At 52.1% G+C, this 24846-nt stretch overlaps 8 protein-coding genes across 8 annotated transcripts; 3 read left to right on the forward strand and 5 right to left on the reverse strand.

Annotated features, from left to right (window-relative positions):
- Positions 1–722: 722 nt before the first annotated feature.
- On the reverse strand, positions 723–6030 carry C7974DRAFT_450700 (uncharacterized protein; the record flags this gene model as incomplete). Its single annotated transcript, XM_046145752.1, has 2 exons — positions 1989–6030; positions 723–1943 (listed from the first exon to the last, which is right to left on the reverse strand). Exons 1-2 carry the CDS (start codon positions 5940–5942, stop codon positions 723–725), a joined length of 5175 nt encoding a protein of 1724 aa, XP_045998920.1. The 5' UTR covers positions 5943–6030.
- Positions 6031–6154: 124 nt separating this feature from the next.
- On the forward strand, positions 6155–8397 carry C7974DRAFT_390063 (pyridoxal-dependent decarboxylase). The gene has a single exon (XM_046141437.1). The coding sequence runs from the start codon at positions 6361–6363 to the stop codon at positions 7957–7959; it is 1599 nt and encodes a 532-aa protein (XP_045998921.1). The 5' UTR covers positions 6155–6360; the 3' UTR covers positions 7960–8397.
- Positions 8398–9587: 1190 nt separating this feature from the next.
- C7974DRAFT_432568 (ligninase LG6 precursor) lies at positions 9588–10737 on the forward strand (the record flags this gene model as incomplete). The annotated part of the gene is made up of 3 exons (XM_046144862.1): positions 9588–9825; positions 9880–10401; positions 10499–10737. 3 exons carry the CDS (start codon positions 9588–9590, stop codon positions 10735–10737), a joined length of 999 nt encoding a protein of 332 aa, XP_045998922.1.
- Positions 10738–10996: 259 nt separating this feature from the next.
- C7974DRAFT_355486 (uncharacterized protein) lies at positions 10997–12562 on the reverse strand. The gene is made up of 3 exons (XM_046139575.1): positions 12510–12562; positions 11977–12456; positions 10997–11920 (listed from the first exon to the last, which is right to left on the reverse strand). The coding sequence occupies exons 2-3, from the start codon at positions 12141–12143 to the stop codon at positions 11080–11082; spliced, it is 1008 nt and encodes a 335-aa protein (XP_045998923.1). The 5' UTR covers positions 12144–12456; positions 12510–12562; the 3' UTR covers positions 10997–11079.
- A 338-nt stretch (positions 12563–12900) lies between these two features.
- Positions 12901–15864, reverse strand: C7974DRAFT_390069 (uncharacterized protein). The gene has a single exon (XM_046141438.1). The coding sequence runs from the start codon at positions 15837–15839 to the stop codon at positions 13197–13199; it is 2643 nt and encodes an 880-aa protein (XP_045998924.1). The 5' UTR covers positions 15840–15864; the 3' UTR covers positions 12901–13196.
- A 354-nt stretch (positions 15865–16218) lies between these two features.
- Positions 16219–17023, reverse strand: C7974DRAFT_411172 (uncharacterized protein; the record flags this gene model as incomplete). The annotated part of the gene is made up of 4 exons (XM_046143533.1): positions 16219–16496; positions 16549–16713; positions 16765–16846; positions 16895–17023. 4 exons carry the CDS (start codon positions 17021–17023, stop codon positions 16219–16221), a joined length of 654 nt encoding a protein of 217 aa, XP_045998925.1.
- Positions 17024–18381: 1358 nt separating this feature from the next.
- C7974DRAFT_146967 (CRAL-TRIO domain-containing protein) lies at positions 18382–20538 on the forward strand. Its single transcript, XM_046135693.1, has 3 exons — positions 18382–18762; positions 18811–18952; positions 19005–20538. The coding sequence occupies exons 1-3, from the start codon at positions 18590–18592 to the stop codon at positions 20409–20411; spliced, it is 1722 nt and encodes a 573-aa protein (XP_045998926.1). The 5' UTR covers positions 18382–18589; the 3' UTR covers positions 20412–20538.
- A 1060-nt stretch (positions 20539–21598) lies between these two features.
- On the reverse strand, positions 21599–23861 carry C7974DRAFT_470581 (general substrate transporter). The gene is made up of 4 exons (XM_046146471.1): positions 23159–23861; positions 22615–23109; positions 22178–22558; positions 21599–22131 (listed from the first exon to the last, which is right to left on the reverse strand). Exons 1-4 carry the CDS (start codon positions 23659–23661, stop codon positions 21807–21809), a joined length of 1704 nt encoding a protein of 567 aa, XP_045998927.1. The 5' UTR covers positions 23662–23861; the 3' UTR covers positions 21599–21806.
- Positions 23862–24846: the final 985 nt, after the last annotated feature.

Raw genomic sequence — 24846 nt, forward strand, 5'->3', positions numbered from 1 at the left:
TGATATCTGGAGAATTTAAGCGCAATGACGGTCTGATTGCTGCGGGGAACTGTTAGCGAATAGCAACACCATAGGCCAACGCAGGTCTATTGCTTACACGCGGATGTATCATATCAGGCAGTGACCAGTACCGATGTCGCACGACGACAGAAGAGTAAGCTTACCTCAGATGCGCTGTGCCTGGGCGCTTCTAACTTCCACCTACACTGGATCAACCGTTTTCATAACAATGTCTAATTCCCGGTCAACAAACATTTGTCAGTGAGATGGTGGTGGCTGCTGAGAAGAGCGAGTTTCAACAACGTTGCCGAGTGGGTGCACACACGCTCATATGTGCTCTGGCACGGTCACATTAATATGTGCTATTGCAGTTGTCCATGGATAAAGTCCCCTATCATAACGCACGCTGCGACTAGAGCAGTTTAAGATATCACTGTCCGAGCAAAATCGTAGAAGTTAATGCCTGTCAGGAGAACATCAGACGAAAGTGATCAGAACTAGCAAGACATATTGTATATGTACCTAAATGATTCGTATAGATGACATGGCTGCCCCAGATAAGAATACCCACCGGACTTGATTGTGCCAACAAAGTTATATGTAAGTGTGGCGTGCGTGCGTGTCAAGAATGCGTTTCGATCGTGCATGCCGTCGGTGCCAATTAAGACGCCAAAAGATTCAATGCAACGGGTTTCTCCGCTTGTATATACTGACGAGAGTGCTCAAGTGGGCATGCCCATAATTGCGCTCCATCCATTTCCTCCACCTCCACCTGCCGCTCCCGCACCCCCTGCCCTTGCCCCTGTGCCGGCTCTATGGGGTGCTCCACTAGCGGCACTTCTTGATGCAGCAGCCGCTTTGGTGCCTGTGGCTTTAGAAGAAGCTCGTTTCCTTACCCCTGAGAAGCTTCCTTTGCCAAAGCTCCCACCAGATTTTCTTGAGAAGGCTCTTTTCTTCGATCCAGACGATGGAGCTCTGGGAACTCGCCTGGATGCTATGGCCTTGGAATTTGCTGCATTTGCATTCATAGTCTGGGTCAGCCTGTTATTGAATTCCTCAACCTCTGGATCAATTGGCTGTGTGAAGTGGTGACTTCTGCGTAAAGACTCGTCGTCTTCGCTCTCGCCGTACGAGTAGTCGCTCTCAGATTCCTCAACGGCTGGTGGGATATCATCATCGCTATCCAAGCACAGATCGATGACTTCCTGGTGATTCGGATCATAGACTTGCTCGTCATCATCTTCCTCATAGTCATCGCCCGAGAAGTCGTCAGCACGCTGAGGTGCGTGACTTCGTGGAGCAGGAGCAATGCCACCGTACATATCCCTCGTGTTGTTGATTAAAAGCATGAATTTTCGACCATATCGATCAACCATCTCCGGCTTTATCCCGGGTATGGCCTTCATGTCTTCCAGGCCAGGGGGTAAACAAAGACCCATCTCTCGAAGGACCGTGTCTGAGAAGATCGGCTGGCGATGGCCGTTGTTTGTCATGAGATCCTGTCTCAATTTCTTCGCGCCATTGAGGAAGTCATGCAACACGTCTTGCTGCATCTCGTCAAGGCCAACCATTCTTTGATCCTCAGTGATAGGCTTGCCCAGACCCTTGGTCGGTTTGGCCGTACGCAGCGGTTTCGCAACACGCACCTGCGCGAACTCGTCATTGAAGTTCTCAGGATGACGACTACGACTCTTCTGATCACGTGTGGCATGTCGCGGCTTTGCGAAGTGCTCGTTGTCACTTTCAGAGTGCTGTTGCTGATATGCATAGTCTTGTATCTTCCGCTTCGTTGTGCGGACAGGCGAGGAAACATTCGTGGATGGATAATCCGTTTGCTGCTTCTTTGTAGGTCTCTTTTTGACGTGAGCCTTCGTAGGCGATGCTCGGACCTGTAGCTTAAGTTGTTTGCGTTTGGTCTCATAGTCATTTCGAATGGTGGCAGGCTAAGTTCATCAGTGACTGTTGACGTGTGAAGAAGAAAAACGTACATGAAGGTAATTTGTTGCAAAACCGACTTTGTTGACAATGCTCTTTTCTTTGAGGGCTGTGGATTCCAGCAGACACTGGAATATTCGCTCGTTATCACCACGCTCCAGGTCAGCACCATAACCCCAACCATACTCCTCAAGACCGTTCTTCTTAATCTTAGCTGATTTGGCACCCCGGAAAGCATCGACACATTGATGCATTGTAACGTTGTCTTCATGCACCTTGCTGACGAGCTTGAAAGCCATAGCAGCGTAGGCAGTCAGATCTTTGGTAACAAAGGACGCGTCCGATCGACAATTGTCGCAAGTCTTGTTGCATTTGGCGGGATCGAAAGGCTCGCTGAAGTAGCCCAGTACCTGCGCGCGGCGGCAATCGGCCTTGTTCTCGCAGTATTGCACCACGGTCCGTAGCATATCGTGAAGTCTCTGCTTTTGCTCCTTACTACCATCGCCTTCGTCGATCATCTTTCGAAGCATCCTCGTATCAGCGAACTGGTAGTATAGATAGCATTCAGACCTCTTTCCATCACGTCCAGCACGGCCGGTCTCTTGGTAGTAACCTTCCAAACTCTTCGGCATGGTATGGTGAATAACGTAGCGAACGTCAGCCTTGTCGATACCCATACCAAAGGCGATTGTAGCAACGATGACATGATACTGGTTGCTTTGCCACTTCTTTTGAACCTCTGATCGCTCTTCAGCGCCCATGCCTGCGTGGTAATGGAATGCGCGAACACCCAGTTCCGACAGTTTCTTTGCTACATCTTCGCAATTCTTGCGAGATAAGCAGTAGATTATTCCAGACTTGCGGAGGTATCTCTCTTTGATCAAATCTGCAAAGACTTTGACCATGCCCTTGCTCTTCGGCAAGACCTCATATGAAAGATTGGGTCGATTGAAGCTTTGAGAGAACATCCGCCCATTCTCAATGCCGAGGTTGGATCGCACGTCGGCGCGTACAAGTTGTGTCGCTGTGGCTGTGAGTGCCATGATCGGTACTCCAGGGAATTGTCGAACCACGTCGCCCAGTGCTTTATAATCCGGACGGAAGTCATGGCCCCACTGACTGACACAATGCGCTTCGTCGATGACGATACGAGCCAGATGCCCCCTGTCGTACAATCGCTGGAAAGCACTCATCATCCGCTGGTTTTTGCTGAGCATCTCTGGGGTGACGTAAAGAAGTTGAATGAATTTCCCCGGATCGCTCTCTTTCTCCAGATAGTCCATGATCACCTTCTTCTCGTCTGAGGGTGTTTGCCCATTGATGAGGCAAGCTTGAACTCCGAAACGAGTCATGGCAGACTGGACCTGATCCTCCATCAGACTCAGCAGAGGTGAGACTACGATGCTCACACCACTTGTCTTCCCTGAGCGAATAATTGAAGGTAACTGATAGCACAGAGACTTCCCGCCTCCTGTGGGCATGAGAACAAAGCAGTGTTCTCCTGCCAGTGTCGCGTTGATGGCTTCAAGCTGACCAAGTCGAAATCCTCTCAAATGGAATTTGCAAAGAAGTGCTGCTTTGACATCCTTCGACCATTGGTGGTGCATACCAGACATCCCTTTACCAGGCAAGCTGATAGTCGATTGTTTCGGTGAAGATGGCTGGGGTTGTCGATGCGTGTTGACTGTCGTTTCACGGAGGACTTCTCGTGATTGCGTTGCAACGTCTGCCCTGTCCCCTCTCCAATCGAATCGACCAGATTGTTGGTTGTTCACGTTGTCCATCTCGTAAAGTAGATCCTCATCATCATCCATTCCGAAATCATCTTCTTCATCGATATCACCGACGCGTCCAACTGCCGTGTCGGGGGCTAAACCCATGTGTTCAGTGAACATGTTCTCGCCATCGCTGAAGTCGTAATCCCCGAGATCTTCTGCCGTGTAATGTGAATCATTTCCAACGGATACACGTGTAGAGGCATGTTCAGAACGAGGCTGTCGCTGGTGTGTCTTGTTCTGAGCTTTAGTGCTCGTCCTGTTAGCGGACTGGGTTGGAGGGACTTGGTCCGAAGCGAACCGTATATGACGAGTAGGCGACCACACCCGTTGATTCGGAAATTGCGTTTGTGGAATATGACTGGGCCCTGACTCAACAATCTTCTGCTTCCGTCGAGTAGGGCTCGCCTGTGTCGCCTGAACGACCACGTGGTAAGGCCGAGCTTCAACCTTGATGGCGGGCTTTCGTGGCTCCTTACCAACTGCTTGTGGTCGTTGAATGCCTGCAACACCGAGATAATGGTGTATCTGTACTTCAACATCCTCGAGCGATTTGGAGATTGTCCTGAGAGCTACGTAATCATCTTCGTAAATGCCATTTTCCACGTCATCCTCGACCTGTCTCTTGATAACATCCCGTCTTGTAGCAACCTCATTGAATTGTCCTTTCAACCTTGTCAGCTGCTCTACAGCAGCCTTCTTGGGTCGCAAGCGTTCTAGATTCTCTTTGACATGCGGATCTGGGTCATCCAATCCGACTTGTTCCACGAATGCTGTTTTGGCTTTCTCCCAAGCCACAGCTACAGACTGGACATATCGATCGCCGTTCGGTTCTAGGAAAAAACCGATGGCCTCGCGTATTTTCAACTTCTGTTCCTTCGTCATGTCAGATGAAGAGAACACGGGTTGTGCAAGCGGTCTAGACTGCGACGTTTTCGGATATGGTATATCCTTGCGAGGCGACTGTGTTGTATCTGGAGTAGGTATGGAACATTGCTTGTCTTCGCAGGGGCTTCGACTCCGGACATCCTTGCTTGGCGACCGGATTGGCAACTGTAGCTGCGTAGGGGGTTTTGTAGGACTCCGGCTTGCAGTCTGCTTGCGTGTGCGTTTGGAGGGAGTAGGTTTGGGCAAAAGATCAAGCTCCATGACATCTAAGTCACCAAAATCTTCTTCTTCGTCCTCTGAGTCCAACACGGCATGACCGACGCGTCTAGTCGTAGGCGTCCGTGCAGATTCGACTACAGGTGCTCTTGTGGTCGGTGGAGGGCTTCGTGCTTGCCTGCCAACCTTGCGTGCTGGGGCTGATGTTTCAGAAGGTACGCGACTTAGCGGCTTTCGTTTGCGACTTGTCACGACTGGCAATTCATGCTCTGATGATCGCACGGACTCGTCATCCCTGTCTGTCGTAATCACTTCTTGCTGTTTCTGTTCCTTGCTCAGCGCGACGGTCGAGTATGGCGGAGGTGGACTGACTGGTATAGGGGTGTTTGGAGCTATGACGAACTCGTCGATGTCGGGAAAGTCGTCCATCGATAGGTCTGGGCTGCGTGTCGGGGCTTTGAATATTGACTTTGGCGATTTTCCTCGCAATAAATCCGCCCTGTATTCATCGCTCTTCCTTTTTTTGCCCTTTCTAAGGCTATTCGGCACAGGCGATGAAGGTCCCGCATCGTCACCCGTCAGGTCGATCGCCTCCATATCGAAGACCTGCACACGGTGCTTGCGCAACGTTGAAGATTCGGCTGCACTGGATGATCCCTCCCTAGTGACCCAAACAGCATCGCTGCGAGCATCCTGAGAGACACGACTATGCGCATTATCATCTGCCTGCTGCTGTCTACTGGTGGCTGCGGTCAAGGTGTATGGTGGTACACCCGCTAGCATAAGTCTAGGCCTTCCATTGCTCGGTGTCGCGCGCAGTCTTGCCATAGCACCGTCCAACCCTTCGGTCTCAGGCGGTTTGTGTATGTCGATCGTCCTTGTCCGAGCGAGGACGCGGGGTGGTGGCGATGGCGGTACGAAAGAAGCGGTCGCGGTAGCGGGCTGTCCAGCTGGTGCTGTCTCATTGTCTATTGCGACGTCATTCAAAGCGGGACGTCCATCTGCGAGTGTGTGGGGATTGGGGTTGTCGTTGAGGTTGTAGGCAACGAGCGGAATAGAAGGCGGGACGAAAGGCTTCGCGTCCAACAGCCACTTGAGATGCTTCTTAAAGTTGTTCTGAGGAGGCATCAGAGCCTTTCATGGTGCTGCAGCGATCCTTGAATGTCGTCAACGCGTCCGTACGCGCCTGGTCGCCAAGTCGTGAGTGCTGTGGTGGCGTTATGCATGATAGGCAACTCTAGCGTTGTTGTCGACCAGGAAGGTGCTATCACGCTAGCACGTGACTGTTGCCGCCCCGCTTTGCCTGAAGTACGACCCACACCTCATCAGGAAGAGTGGCAGTACTTCGCGAGAGTGCGGTCTCAAGCTTGACTAGAAACTGTCTGACATGCCGCTCAAACCGGCGCCCTCGGGGATTGTGCCACAGTTGTCGTAGTCACTCCGTATCAAATATGTCCTTCAGTTGCTTCGTCCACCTTTTCTTCTCGCAAGCCGGCATTGCACACATCTTTCGGCTATTGTGTTGGCACTCCTTCGACTTATCAGAATGAGTCCAATGAACGTAGCTTCACCATCGATAATGAGCGCTGCAGAGTCGCGGCTGATCAACACTCTGTACACAACGATTGCTGGTCTTCACACCTCGCCACCGCCGGCAGACGTACTTCCATCCCAGAACCTCCTGTCTGAAGCACGTGCAAGTCTCAAAAGTGAGCTATCAGACGATGGCATTGGTCTTGAACACGCGATCCGTCACCTGGCCGATGACCTTGCACCAGCACTCAACGCTTCTTCGCGCTCAGCAAATTACTACGGGTTCGTCACGGGCGGCTGCACACCCGCAGCCTCTCTTGCTGACAATCTCGTCACGTATTTCGATCAGAATGTCCAGGTTCATCTACCTAATGAGACAATCGCGACAGAGATAGAAGACAGTGCCCTCGTTCTGCTCTGCTCTCTTCTGAACTTCTCTCCTTCGCAATGGCCCCATCGCACTTTTACCACTGGCGCCACAGCATCAAACATCCTCGGTCTAGCATGCGGCCGTGAGTACATAATTGCCGAAGCCAGTGCACACCGCACCGATGCCGAGGTCAGCGTTGGAGAATGTGGCCTTGGGGAAGCTATGCGTCTTGCTGGAATTGATAAAATTCAAATCCTGACCACTGTTCCCCACTCCTCCCTCAGCAAAGCAGCATCAATCCTCGGACTAGGTCGAAGTTGCGTCAAGGCGATCGGTCAACCAGGTGCGCCGCATAAGTTCGATATGGACCAACTCCAAAAACGACTTGCTCGGCCTGGTGTCGCAAGTATTGTAGCCATTTCCGCATCAGAGGTGAACACTGGCCTTTTCGCAACCTCTTCTTCTAAGGAAATGCAATCGATCCGGCAGCTGTGTGATATGTACGGCGCTTGGATACATGTTGACGGCGCCTTCGGCATCCTTGCTCGCATTCTTCCCTCCTCTCCACAATACCAGGCTATCAAAGAATGTGCAGCAGGTCTTGAGCTCGCAGACAGTATCACAGGTGATGGGCATAAATTGCTCAATGTTCCATACGACTGTGGTTTCTTTCTCTCTCGGCACCATACACTGGCTGAACGCGTTTTCAAAAACCCAAACGCCGCCTATCTTGCGGCTGGAGCGAGAGATGGGGTGCTGAGTCCGCTCAACATTGGGTTGGAAAATTCAAGGCGCTTTCGAGCATTGCCGGTGTACGCCAGTCTCATTGCGTACGGGAAATCTGGATACAGAGAAATGCTGGAACGCCAGATTGCACTTTCACGTGGAATTGCAGAGTATATCCATGAAAGCGAGGACCTTGAGCTCTTGCCTCGATCCGAGGGCTTTGTGAAGGAGTATCTGAGCAGTATCTACATCATAGTGCTTTTCAGAGCGAAGGACGGCGACCTGAACGAGCAGTTGGTCACTAAAATCAAAGAAAGCAGGAAGGTCTATGTTAGCGGGACAAGCTGGGAAGGTAGGCCTGCATGCCGGTTCGCGGTATCCAACTGGATGGTGGATGTCGAGAGAGATCTGCCAATCATCAAGCAGATATTGCATGAGGCTGTTCGAGTTCAGACCACGTTGGACCCTGTCGTTGAACCTACTTCATCGTGCTCAGGACCTGTCGACGTCGTTTAGATTTGATACATCAATAAACTTCTCGTAAGAGTGTGAAGCTATCGATTCTTCGTTTCAGATGAATGGTCGCCAAGCCTGCAAAATATTATCGATTTGTACCTTGTAGAGTTCGATAAGGTTCGCTTGGTATCGTGTGCTCGGCGACATTTCATCAAGAAGGAGCGATTTTGAAGAAGACGTTCAGCAGGGCCGTCGAGTAGGCTCGGATCACTAACAAATCTTTAGCAAAGAGATGTCATGATTCTGGTACCTGACTTGCAGTATGCATATGGAAGGAGAATTCCGTAGCACCACATGAGAGAGGCTCTCGGGGTTCAGGAAAAACGGTAGATAAGCTACCTTTAAGCTAGCCAATTTTGTTACCAAACTTACAGCTACAATAATACCTAAAGCAAAAATTTGTTTAAAGGTTACCTATATTGTAGACAACAAAGTGTTCTATAGTGTTTTTTAGTATTTTCCCTACTTTGCTGTCTTGTGGTGTACCTGGCTCACATCCTCGATCCGCCGTTCATTCTGCAACGTGTTAGAGAGAGGCCATCACTATTACGGCCTTCCTTGGCCGCAAGAGTGGCAGAACAGATTCTCTTCAAACCGATTAAGCTATTGCTGTCAGCATATGCAGCCACGCGTGACCGCTACTTAAGAGAGGCTGAAGCTAAATTAGCTCATTGGCGGCTCCCCGCACATCCCTTCGCCTTCTAGACACGCGACTCGCGTTGGCGATCCATGGCACGTACAAATTATAACCGTCCCATTCGGAGCTAGACAACAAGGGTCTTCTGAATATGGAATGGATCATCAGGCTTTACCGCTTCTGTTGCCACGGTCGCATTCTAGGGCTTGGATCTGCGGCTGCCGTCGTTGTGGATGATGCTGTTTTAAGCGATTAAGCGAGGTCTAACAAGTTGGGCAAGCCACCCTGCTGGAAATACGAAAGGCGAGTATGCACATCGGTTTCCACCTGTAAGCACCTTGACTCGTACCTGCCTGTATGTAGTGGCAGAGTGTTGCAGTTGGTAAGCCTGAGAATTAGCATCAGTACCTGTTTCTCGCTTCCACGATTTCGGTCCAACCTAACCTCCTAGAGCCAATGAGCCATCAGCCTTGACTTCTAGAATACATCTCAATCAACTTACTGACAGCCGTGTCACCAGGCTAGCCTTACCCTTCTTTTCGCCGTTCGTTGACAATAGGGTTGAGAATCTTATGTTCGGGTACCTAGACTATGGCCAAGATGGGCCAGCCCATGCACACGCGCGGATCCCGGAGTCGCATCTGTAGACGATTGATCGTAGTCTGACTATTGACTTACACCTGGTTGGCTGACGGGTGCTTTTCGGCGACCTTGGCGAGCTGTCTATATCTGAAAAGGAAAAAGCCTGGGCCGCCATGTTACTAGAAAAGCGAGCTGAAAAGCTTGGCCTCGCTAGATCAGATATCTATTATCGACCGAGGCCATGCGGGGAGACAGAGTGCCGTGTGGCGAAGCGGGACCTTGACGTTGGAAGTACGTATAAGTAACGCATCATGCCCGTTCAGTAGGTATAACCACTCTGGCTTCATATCGGACACCAACAATCTGAACAGAGTCTGTAAGCCTCAAAACCATCCATCATCAAATCAAGATGTTCCACAAGCTTCTATTGGCATTGCCTCTTCTCTCGCTTACATTCCTTGCTCTCGCCGGTCCAGTGGAACAACGCGAGGCAGCACCGGGACTCATCGATGACTTGTTGAAAGGCGTCCTGTCACCGATCGCACAACTCATCAAGGATGTCCTCGCTGGTACAAAATCTGGTATCGACGACTATAAGACCAACAAGCCACTTATTTGCTTGTCTGCCGTTGACTCTTGCTGTGCTTGTAAGTTTGTCTTCGCTTCTAACTATAGGTGAACAAAACTGACATACTGAGAAGGGTATGATGTATCGAAAGAGCTCACTAGCCTATTTTTACAGGCCGACGGTCAATGTAACGACAACGCTCGCGCAGCAGTACGCTTTGGCTTCCACGATGCCGGTTCATGGGACAAGAACGCCCCCAACGGCGGCGCCGATGGCTCCCTGTTGATGAACTTTGGCGAGGAAGGGCGACCTGAGAACAACGGATTGCAGACTATCCGCGGAGTGCTCCAGAATGTTCAGAAGAAGTATAATGTCGGCTACGCCGATCTGGTTCAGTACGCACACAATCATGCCACTATCTCTTGCCCCAAGGGCCCTCGTATCCGGACCTTTGTCGGCCGCAAAGACGCGACACAGGCTGCACCAAAGTTCCTGCTACCAGACGTCAACGACAGCGCAGATAATCTCATCGCACTATTTCAAGCCAAGGGGTTCTCTGCGCACGATCTAGCTGCTCTCGTTGGTGCTCACGCTACAGCAAAGCAGCGCTTCGTTGATACAACTCAAGCCGAGAAACCGCTCGACACCACCCCAGGTAAGTTCACCACAACCACCACCTGCTTCTGTATCCTTGTACTAACTCCTTCTGGGCGTGTGGGATGTGGAATTCTACAATGATACACTCAATCAAGAGACGAAACCAAACAGCAAGATTTTCGTTCTTCCTTCCGACAAGGTGCTGAGCGTCCACCCAAAGGTCAATGATGAGTGGAAGTCTTTTGTTGGCGACCAGAAGCACTGGAACGAAGACTACGCAAAGGCTTATATTAGGATGAGCTTGACAGGCGTCACCAATCTGAAGGATTTGAAGGACTGCACAAGGACATTGCCTGCGAGCAGACCCAACTTTGTCGCTCCCAAGCTACAATAGTTGCAGGTCTATTCGTTCTATTTTTATCTCTTATTGTGATACCCCTAGAATAAACGTTAATGAAATTCATATCGATACCTGCGAAGAAATCGAGAAGGCTGGCGGGTGAAGTACCTCCGACTCCCGGAAGCGTCTTAGTCGTCGCGTGCTCCCACGTTGAAGTGAGACACGCCCACTAGTAGGAAGCTCCACGTGCTCCCACGTTGAACCGAGACGCTCCCGAGCTTCTCACTTGTAGAAAGCTTCACGTGCTCTGCCATGACAATACTGACGAAAGAATACGTATGCATAGGTTTGTCCGAACTACCTATGTGCTCCTCTTCTCGCTCGTACATGGCACAACTAAGCAGAGGTAGGTACTTGCTTTGCGCCATCTACGCTTGTACCGTTCTCCCGCAGCTTCCTGAGTCGCCCTTCCTCTTCTGTTTTCATTCGCTCTTGGACTTTAACCCGCTCAGGTACTATCCGCTGTCTCTCTGCTGTAATCTTCCAGCCCTTCAGCTTATCCTTGCCCAAGGCCCGCAGAGTCTTACGCTCTACCACACTATAATTTCCATCTTCTCTATCAAAGACAAACGGGTCCTTGACTGACACAGGAGGGTTTGTAATGACCCTCACCTTCCTAAGCATGTTGTTGCTCGCACTGTGTAACATCATCGGATGCAACAAGAACACGTCCCCTACAACACCAGTAACCTCCACAAATGACTCATCCGACATCGTCTTTGCAAGATCGATATACCAAGTGAGACCCTGCTCCGGCACAGCCTCGTTGTAATCGCGCCGCGGAGTCATCCGTGGCGTCACACCCTCGGGATTCTCATACAAATGTTTAGCAATATGCGAAATAGCAGCAGGGCAAATCATCGTGCCACCGCCACCGGGCACAATGTCTGTCCACAGCGGAATGACCAGGAGCGCCTGCTCGGGCGAGTCGAGGTAGTGCACAAAGAAATCGCCATCGACGTGCCAATTATCCAGATCTTGTGGCTTGACGAGCTTGTTGTGCTTCTGCGGTGTCCCAAGGTTCACTATGAAGCTGTCTTTCCATAGAGAGACTTCGGAGTCGATGTCGATTTTATGCGAGCCACCTAGTAGCCCGCAGATCCCGCCCCATGCACGAGGTGCGAAGTCGGCAACTTGGAACTCTTTCCAGTGCGGCATGTTGATGCGTTCGGTATGCCTTTGAATTGTGAGTCGTTACGTTTATACACAAGGCAGCGAAGGACTAAGACGGACCACGTCGATTTGTCATTTGGATCCATGCCCAAACGAGTCCACAATGTGGACTGCAAATCGTCTGCTTGCTGCTTTGTGAAGCAGTTGCTCAGCTTAAGCCAGCCATTTTCTAAGAAGAAGTCGATTTGCTCTTGCGTGAGCTGATATTGTTGTTCCGCGTCTGTCATATTGTACTGTGGCGTCACTTGTCGCAGAATGAAAGTATCGTCCAAGGGATGTTTAGAACATGGAGGTTGAAGCCAAGATATAAGCACGTATAGAGTGCAGCATGTATCGATATGCCGACCAGCTACGGCTGTTCATCCCATTTAGCCGGTGGGGTGAGCAGGACATTCGACGTAGCGGAAATCGCTGCTGTGGGCTATCCAATTAGAATACCTATCATGACGACAGTGTCGTAGCTGCGGGGGTTGAATGCGGATTCCCGAAAAACTGAAGGGCGCTGATGCTGTGGGGTTAGGGCGCATGATTAATCATTGGCTCCGCTTCTGTCAGCGTGCAGATGTGCAGCCGGGTTCCTGGGAACGACATACATGTAGGTAGGGGAGTCAGTGTCGGGCTGATACAGTGTGCTGGCGCGGCATGTACCTAGTAGGTCAGAAGCGCCAGGAGGGCGTTGCAGCTGTTCAGGATTGGCCAAACTCCCAATGAACACCCGTGAGCCAACTGTCGGATGAATTATCCCTGTACATGTAGAACGCAGGAATCGCGTTTTCTTGGTTCTTCCGCCAAACCTAAATTCGATGTTAGCCTAGGCTCATACTAAGGTATCAACGGTCGAGGATTCTTTTGCACGGCGACTGGCGGTTCCAGTCATTATTATACTGCATATGTACCACTCTCGGGAGAAACGGCGGATAACCTTCAAGCTGATCAACGTCAACATAGAAATGCAGCTATCGTGCTTCTTATAGCTAAGATTTGGGTTGCTTAACTATCACCTACATCGTAGGCACCAAAGTATGTTGTAAACTTTTTTTGTACTTTCCCTAGGTACTTGGCTGCTGGGTGGTGGTGTACATGCCTCACATCCTGAGTCCACCGCTTATCCTGCAAGGCGAGTGCCACTTTGGTGGTCTGGGAATGATCACGCTGCTAGTAAACAGGTGAAATGGATGCGGTGAGAAAAACATGAAACAGCATAACAACATATCGATATAGTAAGATGAGACGAAGCCCGGCACCCCAGCATAGCAAACTTCAAATCCGTTGGTTGTTTACTACACATCTTCATCCTCTATCTCTTTGGCTTCGTCTTTCACCGGTCTCGCCTCTTGTTTTCGATATAGCACCGCAAGTTCCTCGGCCTCAGTCGCCTCCTCAATCCCTTTGTCGTCCCTCACTCTCAAAAACCGCGGAAATCTTGTACTCAACCCCCTCTCCTCGCTTACCAGCCCGATCGCCGCTGTGTATGTCGGACTCAACGTCAAATCTGCAAATGCCACCTCCCAAACTTCCTGCGGTTCGAACCAGACTGCCGGCCACCCCGCGCCGCCATTATACTCAACGTAGTGCGGTTTACCACCCAGCACGGTCGTGCAATCTGGATCATCAGGGTCGTATTTGGCACGATTTGCTTTGTAGAATGAGTCGGTGAAGCCAGACATGCATTTTGTGACGGCATCCAAAGTGCCGTTTGCTTCGTTGCGGATGGCGAGCAGGATTGGAGACCACCATGCTGCTTTACGGCCGGAGCCGTGGAATGCGGCGATGGGGATGAGGTCAAGAGTTTCGGAGGTAGTGGAGTAGTCTTTTTTCACTTTGAGCCACGAGTCGAGGCGTTTGTCAGGCTCGTATGTAGAGAGGAGCGCTTTGCGGCGGCCGGGCTTTTTGGGCTCGCTGGGGTCTGGTGTTGGGTCGACAGCGGGGGTTTTGCCTTTGGGCTTTGTCGGTTTCTTCTTTTTGGGGGTGGGTGGGAGAGAGGGAGTGCCATCTTCGTTGAGGTCGTCGAGGAGGTCAGGATTTGGGAGATTATCGAGGACCTTGACCATAATACCTTCGCACTTCAGCTCGAGTGCGCTTTTGAAGAAATCGGACACGATTTCTGTGTCGGCAGATGTGGCGTCCAGGCTCTTGACCCAGGTAAAGTGGTGCGGTATTTCGACAAAGAGACTGCGCAGCATATCCCTCCTCTCCCGGAACGGGCGACTGAGAAGCTCTTCGCCGTTCAGATACATCAGGTCGAAGGCAAAAAGGCAGACGTCGATTGTTACAGCGCCGATAAGAACGTCCTTTCGAGCGCGGTTGGCAAGCGTTTGGAAGGTCTTGAGTTCGCCGGATTCACGATCCACAGCCACGACCTCGCCCTCTAGGATGAAGCTTGACACACCCTCGCCTCTAATCTTCGGTACTAGAGCAACCAGATCCGGGTACTTGTCCGTCATGACTTCCAGGTGTCTCGAGAAGATTGTCACCTTGCCCTTGTCGTCGCAATGGACTTGAGCTCTCTGTCCGTCATACTTGTATTCGCAGCTAAAGTCTCGTCCTTGTAGTTTCGTAAGCATCTCACCTAGATCGCGTGTGATGCTTCCCAGCATTGGCCTGAGTGGGATATGCATAGATAGGCCACAGCGTAGCAATAGCTCGTCACCTACGCCAATTTCTAACAGTGCTGGTATCAGATCATTGTAGTTTGGTCTTCTAGCAAAGGACGCCTTTACGATCTCTTCATTCCTGCTATAAATTTCAGCAAGGTCTTCCTTCCTCAGGTTAGCAAGGTCTTTCGGGGCGCGTGTCTCGAAATCGGCGTTGGGCGGTCTTGATAGCAAAAACGCGCGCGACAACGCAATGAGCATTGTCGTCTTCACTGCACCGATTCTCAGATGTTGCACTAGCGTTCGGACGATATACCGGCTTTCTTCTGCGCCTCGTGAATCTTGCATAAGTCTCTCAACAATCCTCTGTTTGACCTCCACGCTACCATTTCCCTTACTGTTCGCAATCTTGACGAGAGCATCGAAGACACTCTTAATGGTCAAGGGCTTTGGTTTGCGTAGCGTGAAGGACTGTCGTTTCTTTGCCTCGAATGCTACGTCCCCTGCGTCGCCGTACTTATTGTTGAGCGTCCTGAGTCCTGCGTTGTCCAGTCCGCAGACCTTCTTCAGCGCCTTTGAGATTGCTGAGCCACCAAGCCCCAGCTCGAGATCGATGTATGGGGGTGATATCGAGTTTGTTGCCAGCCATACTGCCGGTAACAAGCTTTCCGGATCGCTTTCTATGATGGTCCGTAGAAGATTAACGAGCGTGTCGACGATCTTTATGCGACTAGTCGTGCTATTGATCAAGACGAAGCACCGTGTCAGCAGCGCATATGTCGCGCGCCCACCGTCCACAGTCCAGTGTCTCTGCAAGTCTGGTATATAGTTCGGAGGCTCGAATTCAAGTGGACTCTGATCGAAGGGTATGCTCGCGGTGATAGTGTCTTCTTCGGTTGCGGTAGATTGTAGCGAGAGGGTGTTCGGTTTTGGTGTTGACGCCGCAGATTCGATTGTAGCTCTCGTAGAGGAACCTTCTCCTTCAACTTTGAGACTACTACTATTTGCCTTGGCCTTGGTTGGAGGGCTAGGATCTCTGTATAGCTCATTCGAGCTTGACAGCTCCTCTTCCTTCAGGCGCTCTTCTTGTCTCTGAGACACGCCTTGAGCTTCCTTGTCCCATTCCTCCTGGAGCTTTCTGGCATACTCTTCGTCTGTCAAATTGGATGGGTCTATAGCAAGGGACACATCCAGGTCATCGGTGGTTGTCGCGTCAGGTATGTCAGCCGCAGCTTTGGCGTTCTGTTTGGCGAAGAAGAAGTCTATTTTGCGTACTGGCTTGCTTGATGATCCATCATTCTTCTTTCGGCGCTTCGACGGACTGTCCATGACTGACAGGTGGGTGTGGTCATTTGAATGCTGCTGCTCTCGGCGCGTCTACGTCCATGACGTTATCCGAGCGCTTTGACCGCCTGTAAGTCGCGTCACGGTGTCACGTGTCGTTTCTATCATACTTTCCAACGCTCACCTCGGCAACGTTCTTTTAATTTCCAAATCATCGTTGCGCGGTTTTCAAGAAGTTCTATTGCGATTGACGGTTTTCTTCAACCATCTTCTTCCCGGAACGCCAGCCTAAGATACCGTTCTTGAAATATCTTCGTCCGTTCACTATTGACTCTTGAGCAGCCTCAGTCATTCTTCCGTTCAGTGTTCAAAGAATTCAAAACCTGTCGTGTTTTGCATCATATACCATCACAGAGTCCCTGCTCTACTCATCGTACCTGAGCCTGCCCTCTGATCCACGTGAGTCGAAATCTCGATCCCGGAAACCCCCCATGTCAGTGTCCCGGCGCATACGCTTAGGCGGGTACCTCTCATTTCGAGGGCCTGCAGGTGCTGGGAAGTTGCCACGGAGAAGACTTGATGTATCGTCCTGGTCTTGTGCTGGGTCGCTGACTGCGCGTTTCCACTCGTAGAGATCGAAGATGCCTTCTCGCGGAGTGCCACCCTGTTGGCCGAATAGCTGGTCGCCCACGTCGTACTTGCCTACAATTCATCAGCACTTGTGAACTGCAAGGATATTGGGAACATCATTTACTCAGAAGAAGACCAGTGTCAACCTGCAGGCCATAGACAATGGCACGTGTCGCTGCGAGCGGACATCCAGCAACCTCTTTGCGCAGAATCTTGGCGGCTTCGTTAAAGCTGCACACCAGAATGGCAGCAAACTTGGCGTCTGGCTCGCTGTAGGCTACCAGCACATCTGCCTGCTTGTCAGTAGAAGCTCACATATGTTCTCGAGGAACGGTCTGACCGTAGAACTTGAACTTCTCGGAGCCGTAAATGATCTTCGCATTGCCCAAGGCCATCACACGAAGCTCGTGGAGTTGCTCAAGCTATCTGGGTTAGTACAAATCGTCAAGCTTCAAGTAACGCCTGCATACCTTACTCTGGTTTTGCAACCAGCCGTCACTTGACAGGCTTGTCCCGCCGTCGAATCCTTCTAGACCGTCTACACCGACCGCTGCAGCTTGAACCATCAGATCGTTGGCGTTGTTCAAGGCTGATACCATTGTCGGCTTGAATTGGTGCGCTGGAAGTCGTTGACGCAAGACAGAAGAGAAGGAGCCAAGATGCCGTTGATATAAGGATATGCGGTAGGACAGGCACTAGTCATTGGACGCACTCAGGTAAAGGTAGGGTGCTCTGTTAAGATAGTTTTTTGGTCTCTTACTGAGTGGTAATGGTAAGTGGAGATGGGAATAGTGTTCCGATTCTAGCACTCGACTTTATGTCAGGACACACACACGCATGGGTCTCTGCATGCCAAACCAGGCTTGTGTGCTGGGAAGGAAGCGAAGAAGCATATGCATCGTCGGATCTTGGTTCGTCGCGCTGTAGGCAAGCATTCGATCCAGCCTCTCATCTGTTTGGGCATGCTCAACTGGCCGATGCTGGCACTGATGCCCGCTTATGGCGAGAGGCTATCTCTTACAGAGGGCGCCATACTGATTTCGGGTTCTCTTTCAAAGTGTGCTTTCCTTGCCTTGCTACTCGCTCGTGACTGCATTGTAGCCTGCGGTTCTCCGCGTTTGTAACTCACAGCAGCTGTTTCCTACTTCCAGAGGAACGTAGAACCTGGTGAGGGAACCGTTTGGTACTTCTGCGGTGGCATCGTTCGCTTCATTGCTTCCTGTGAGGTTTCTGGAATTTCGTGAGAATTGGCGAGAATCGGTTGACCACCTGACCTTCCGTATGTACTTAGACTCTCGAATGGAGATTGCTTGATGTGTTCACACGGTAGTAATCGGTTTCGACTCTCCATATACTGCAGCTTGTATACACTGGTATTATCGAGGTAGATTTACCGTACCGAGCCTACACTAGTTCACGCCACTGCAAGGTGCGAATGTCCCCTGCGACTAAGTTCTATCGTGGTCTCTCAAACCCGTAGAATGCCAAGTGCCTATTCCAGACCGCCAGTTTCTGATCAAGTCATTGGTGAGTATTGTTCGATTAGGCCGCCTTATGATCAACGAGCAGCGTGTGCGACCCCTTTCCGCTTTGGGCTTATTTAGTCTAGATCTTATCGTGAACAGCAGAGAGTACGCCATGGCTGTGATACACGGCATGCGCGCACACCACCATGTACCCTGCGGTCTCACGTAAGCTGTTCCTGCTCTGGCGAGCCCAGGTTCAATGCAAAGGCGCTGCCTGAGCATCCGCCTCACTGAGCGAGTGGATAGACAATGCGATGCTAGCGCGGGGCCCGGACGCGGGGCAGATATCGTGAACACAGAAATGGTTGCCGGATGTTCCGGATCTCGAATTTACGTTTGACTCCCGGACTGTACAATGGCCTCCGCTCGGGCAGAGCTTCTTCAGGTACACTCACTGCATTCCCAGCAGCACATGGATTACGGCCTCTTTTGGTCCGGACCGCCCGGCGTCGCGAATCCCGCACGCCGCAGGGCCGATATGATCTTGTGCGCTAGCAGACATGCCGTCACCCGCCGCAGGGCGCTCATAGCTGGACGCGATGACGCGAAATATTACTTACATCTGACCGCTGTCCGTCTGCCGTGCCGTCCTGGACAACCCTCACTCCCCTGAAACCTTCCACACGACACACTATTATCATGGCGGACCTCAGCAGAGTCGAGTCAATGCAGTATCCTGCGGGGCATTTAGCCCATCTTACAGAGAACCAGCAGGCGCAGTTGGAAGCATTTGAGAAGCTTGCGCAGGAAAAAGGCTACTTCACGCCCGGCACAGACACAACCGATGCCAGCCATGACGACGAGACGATGCTGTACGCTTGCTTTTGAAGTGCACGCGGCGGAGCACTAACGATATGCAGTCGATTCTTGCGCGCGCGTCGCTTTGTAGCATCGGAAGCCTTCAAGCAGTTCAAGGATACAGAGGACTGGCGCAAGGACCAGAATATCCACGATCTCTTCGAGACCATCGAGGTCGAAGAGTATGAGCAGACGCGCCAGCTGGTAGCTGCCCCTCTTCCCTGCACGCGCAGCACTATCTGACAGCTGCGCCTAGTATCCCCAATGGCTTGGCCGACGCGACAAGCGCGGCATTCCGCTCTACCTATTCGAGGTTGCACCTTTGAATTCCAAGAACATTTCCGCGTACGAGAAAGCCCTTGCCAAGGCAAAGACCACCTCACCAAAGGTCGCAACGAAGAACCTTCGTCTGTTCGCCCTCTACGAATCGCTCACTCGTTTTGTCACTCCTTTTTGCTCCATGGTCACACGGCCGCATCCTGAGACCCCCATCTCGCAGAGCAACAACATTGTCGACATCAGCAACGTGGGGCTCAAGCAGTTCTGGAACCTCAAGAGTCACATGCAGGACGCGTCGGTCCTGGCTACAGCTCACTACCCCGAGACGCTCGACCGTATCTTCATCGTTGGCGCTCCTGGCTTCTTTCCCACTGTCTGGGGCTGGGTCAAGCGTTGGTTCGACCCGATCACCGTTTCCAAGATTTTCATCTTGTCGCCAGCCAATGTTTACGCGACTCTCTCCGAGTACATCGATCACGAAAACATTCCCAAAAAGTATGGCGGTGGACTAGAGTTCGGTTGGACCCAAATGCCAAACTTGGATCCAGAAATCGAAGCTGCCATGAAGTGGGAAAACCCAAGCATGGAGAACGGCAGGAAGACCTTGCCTACCGGGCCTGTGAAGTGGGAGAAGGGTCCGGACGGAGACATGCAAGCCTGGGCAGTAGGTCGAGAGAACGGCCAGCCTCGACGAAAGCTCATCTTCACTATACCTAAGCCCGTAGGATTCAGGACGAAGCCTGTGGTCAACACGCCAGCGCATGAGCTCGGCGATCCACTCACGACTGTTGGCACTGCCACTCACCCTCCAGATGTAGAAGACTCGGTCGCCGACCAGTCTCCTCCCTCAGACTCACCAGCCCTATCTGAAACAAACCAAACGCCGAACGTGGCCGTAGCCAGCACAGCACCTTCGTCTACCCCTGCACAGACAGCACTGCCTATCCGCGAGGGTACTTCAGAAGCGCGCTTCGAACAACAAGACAAGACACATGCGTCAGGCCAACTTGCAGAGGGTACACCAGATGCTGCTGTAAAGGATCATGGCTACGGTGATAAGACAGTGACGATGGAACCCAACACAGTCGGCCAGGCGCCAAAACAAATACCACTCCCCGAGCGCGAAGAGCCCCCTGCGCCAGGCTATCTCGAGCAGGCACAGAACGCAGCTGCTCAGGCCTCAGGATACGTTGCCTCAACAGTCACTTCTGTGGCCGGTGCTGTGACCGGCGCGGTGTCAGGCAACGCAGAGAAGAAGGAGGAAATTGTCGAACCCACACATACCAAGAGCCCTGCAGAGCAACAGCTGGACTCACAAATCGACGCGGCCAAGGACCAGAATGTAGAAGTGTTCCTGCGCGAGCAGAATCGCAGCCGGGCATAGAAAGTCTGGTGTTGCGTCGTGTTCTCGGTGAGGCGGTGTACGATACCAAATGGCGAAGATAGCTCTGCCTCTCAACCCCTGTCCGATCTCCGGCGTGGGCTTACGAATGAATGTTCATCTTAATCCCTTTCTACTCCAGACATGTCGATCGCAGTGCATGCAGGCGTACTTGGGCGTGAGCTGAGGTACCGCGTAACAAGTGGCTGACACGTCTGACGCAGGAAGGAACTCCAGATAAGGGTGGGTGACACGACATGAGGTCCAGGCGAGTCCAGGAGATCTGTATCGCGGAGGGTGCCGATGCTGGGGTCGGCGGATTGTGGAGTGTTGCACGCGTACCTCGTGTGTTTTGGCTTTGGACACATGCGTTGGGGGTACGGAGGTTTAATTGCATAGATGCTTACCAAACACCGTCGCGTTTGCGAGTTGACAGGTGTCAAATGGGCACAGCTTTCATCAGCGTACAGCTGCCAGAGACGGAGGACCACTATGTCAACTATAGTCTCTCACAGTGTGACTTTGTTAGAACTTACCCTCGAGCATGTTGCCTCGTTCAGGCCAAATCAGTCTTCAATATGCCTCCTTGTCCGATGTGACACCATGTGGAGGTACTCACTTGGTTCAGCAGCAAATTGTCAGACAGATCAACAGCGCCGTGGAAGGTTGCGCAACGCAGGAACCTTACGACAGCGACATGAGAATCTACCGATAAGCATGCATATGCAGGAAACATGACACACTGGACAAGTGCTGGCGAGTTTCAAACGAAAGCGCACAGCTGCAACTACGGCAGGACTGGCACCAAGACACAGACTGTGCAGCCCAGCGAGGGCGAAGATGCCGCTGACTGGCGTGCGGGGAGATACGAGTCTGACATGGATCGTCGCACTGCTCGGTATCGACGAAATTCCTCGGAGCGCAGAAGGCACGCATCATCTTATGCAGGCGTTTCATTCCCATCATCCAAGCCGCTCTGCATAAGTCGAATCGGCATCCTGGCTAGATGTCTATGCAATCCAATGGCTCCTGCGGCGTACCCGGGCCGGTAGCTGTTCCGCTTGCAACAAGAGACATCAATAGCGCTGCAGCCGCGCTTACAAGCAGGTCTCACAGCAGCTAAAAGTCAACAGAGGCAGAAATCTAGAGGTTGTAGCAACGCGGGATCGCAGCATGCATCACATTGCAGTGTCGAGCGGTAGAGTCAGTACCAACGATCGTTGGGCCAGGGTATATTTCCTCCGATACGTACGTAGCATTCAATGCGATTCGCACACTACCAGCGATTACCATACATTACCCCTATCCACTGTGTAACAGTCCATATGCAACCAGGTTTCGAAAGCGACAAGTGACAAGACGCGCCACCAGCACCCTCGTGCGTGCACCAAGCAGCGCTTAGACAACGCTTGTCTCGGTCTTGGGCGCGACAGTCTCGGTGCCTACGGGGATCTCGAGGTGCTTTTCGCCAAGATGCATCTCGGAGGCGAAGGTGCTGTGCGGCTTCCACGCGCGCGAAGTACGCGGCGTCGTCTCCTCGAGCATCTTGTCGACTTGCTCGAGCGTCAGACCCTTGGTCTCAGGGACGAGGAAGTACGCGAAGATGAAGGAGATGCAGCACAGGCTGCCCCACATGAAGAAGACGTTGGAGCCAAGGCGGGCGGAATCGTCACGGTCGGCAACAAGGTATGGTGTGATGACTCCAATAATGCAGTTCCAGAACCTGGGCTTGTTAGATTTGATATTGTAGTGTTAAAAATGGTACGTACCAGTTGGAAGCAGTGGAGAGACCGACACCGCGCGAGCGGATGGTCAGCGGGAAGATCTCGCCGATGACGATCCATGCTGCAGGACCCCAGGTGGTGGCGAAGACGGAGATGTTCAAGCAGATGAAGGCGATCATGGCGCGGGTAGCGTTGGGGTTAGCGGGATGGTCGGGCGTGTTCTTGCCAGCGGAGGCGCCAATGGCACCGACAATGAATTGCATGACGACCATGCCAGCGGCACCCCAAATGAGAATGCGACGACGTCCGATCTTCTCAACCATAACGAAGGAGGCGGGCGTAGAGAGCACGTTGACGAGAGTGGTGACTAGAGAGATCAAGAACGGATTTTCGATTGAGCCGAGCTGCTGGAAGAAGACGGGCCCGCTGCACGATATTAGCACGTTACTCTCTCGGAAGTAGAGGGTTTCAGAGTGTCTTACAAGTAGAAGATGAAGTTGATACCTGTCAGCTGCTGCATCATCTGCATACAGATACCAAGGATGGTACGGCGCTTGTTGGATGCGGGATTAGAGAGCTTCCCTTGAAAGCAGGCGCCCCAGGAGCCAATGTAGCTGGTCTGAGGAACGACTGACATCTCGTACTCGTGGTTGGCAATGATCTCAGCGAGTTCATCCTGGATATACTCGGAGTCGAGGGGTTGACCACGCACGCGACCAAGAGCGGCGGCAGCCTTGTCGAGCTTGCCCTTCTTGACCCAAAAGCGAGGAGACTCGGGCAGGAGAGCGAGGCCGACAGCGAGAATGATAGCCCAGAGAAATTGGACTGCAATTGGGATGCGGTAAGAGCCAGTGTCGCGACGGTTCTGGGTGGCGTATACAACGCAGTTGGCAAGCAAGATACCAATGGTGATGCAGAACTGGTAGCCAGCAACAACAGCACCGCGGACCTTGCGGGGCGCGATCTCAGACATGTAGCTGGCTCTGTTAGTGCCTTATCAAACACTGATCTTGTCAGGTGACTCACAGAATGACAATGGCGGAAATGAAACCAACGCCGAAACCAGCAATGAGACGACCAGCAACCATGACGTTGAGGCCAGTGGACGCAGTCTCAAGGATACCGCCGACGCAGAAGATAGCGCAACCCAAGATGATAGTCATGCGGCGACCAATGAAGTCGGCGAGATCACCAGCGATGATAGCACCGAAGAAAGTACCAGCGGAGAGGATAGAGGTGGTCAGAGACTGCTGCCATGATGGGACGCTGAAGAAGCTGTTGCGGTATTCCTTGATCTGGTCGGCGGTCGCATCAGGAGGGAGGGCAATGTCAGGGTACTCGAAGCCTGTGTACTGTTTGATGAAGAACTCCATATTTAAAACGCCTCCCATCCAGCCTGTGTCATAGCCAAAGAAGATGCCACCGAAAGCTGCGAAAGCAACAATCAGATAGGCGCGGACGGTGACGGGCGCCTCGACGCGGTTGACATCAGAGGTACCGGTGACAGGAATAGCTCCACCGCCAGGCATATTTGTTGCTGCTTATTGTAGCGAGGCTGTTGTATCGAGATTGTTGTAGCGAGGTTGTTGTCGTGAGGTTGTTGTTGAAGTGGTGGAGTGGGGTGACAGGTGTAGGAGGCTCTCCAGTCAGGCCGAGAAGCCCCGTGCAACGAAAAGTGAAAGCTGGGATGCCTTTGAAACCGTGCGGAACCCCAGATTTTAATATGGATCTCGGAGAATGATAATGCAGTGCGCACGATGCACGCGTGTTGCTGCAAGAGGACAGCCAGAGTAACATTGCTCACTTTAGCCTATACTCGAATTGGTCACTACTCCGCATCTCACTCAGGAAAGGCTTGTTGCAGGTATCCATTGGCCTTCTGCTCGGCGCATTGGAAGACATCTGCACGCACGGCTGAGACGGCAGCTTGTGTTGTCTTGTCGCTTGCGCTGTGCGGGCTGTGAGTCTGATTGCCTCATGCTCAGGTTTCCCAATTCGGAAATCCAACAGTCGGTCCGGGATGCGGGACACGATAAACCGGGGCCCAAACCTGGGGGGCGCCAAGCCTATCCAAGAGCCACCCGAGTGTCCACGACCCCTGCACCCACCCGGAGCCACGTGCATGAGCCAATCGTTGCTCGACAACCTTGAGTGGACTCGAACTAAATCGCGCTCCATCACATGCTGTGCCGTTTCTTCACCTGTCGCTACGCCCCTGTACATCGCTTCAAGCACGCAACGAATGACCGTAAATCGTCCTCTAGCTTTGTCCTGGTGACGGGCGGTCACATTTGTGTATGCCTACGGCAAGCCACAACGCCCCAGCGCCGTGTCTAAATCAACATTCACATTAACGAGATTGGACCAATGTTTGTGTGTAAGAGCAACAGTACTGTGGACTTCAACATCGCCCTGTGCATCCTCAAAAGAGCTTGTGCAACGCTCGGAGCTAGGTGAGGCGTGGCAGATGCACCCCACCTTACAGAAAGAAGCGCGTGGTGGGGATCCTCCATTGCCAGATTGGCATGCCAATACCTTACAGTGGTATTGATTGGATACCATCTCTGACGCACCAGGTCTGGATCACAACCTGGGACGGATGTCTCCAATGGTCGAAGCCGTTGCATCGAATCTCCCATCGATGGGCACTTCGTACCACATGCCTGTCTCTAGACAATATCAGGAACAGTGCTTCTTCGTCAGCTTGTCACACC

This window comes from Boeremia exigua (assembly GCF_020726555.1).
Source record: "Boeremia exigua strain MPI-SDFR-AT-0100 chromosome Unknown C7974scaffold_4, whole genome shotgun sequence".
Lineage (NCBI taxonomy): Eukaryota > Fungi > Ascomycota > Dothideomycetes > Pleosporales > Didymellaceae > Boeremia > Boeremia exigua.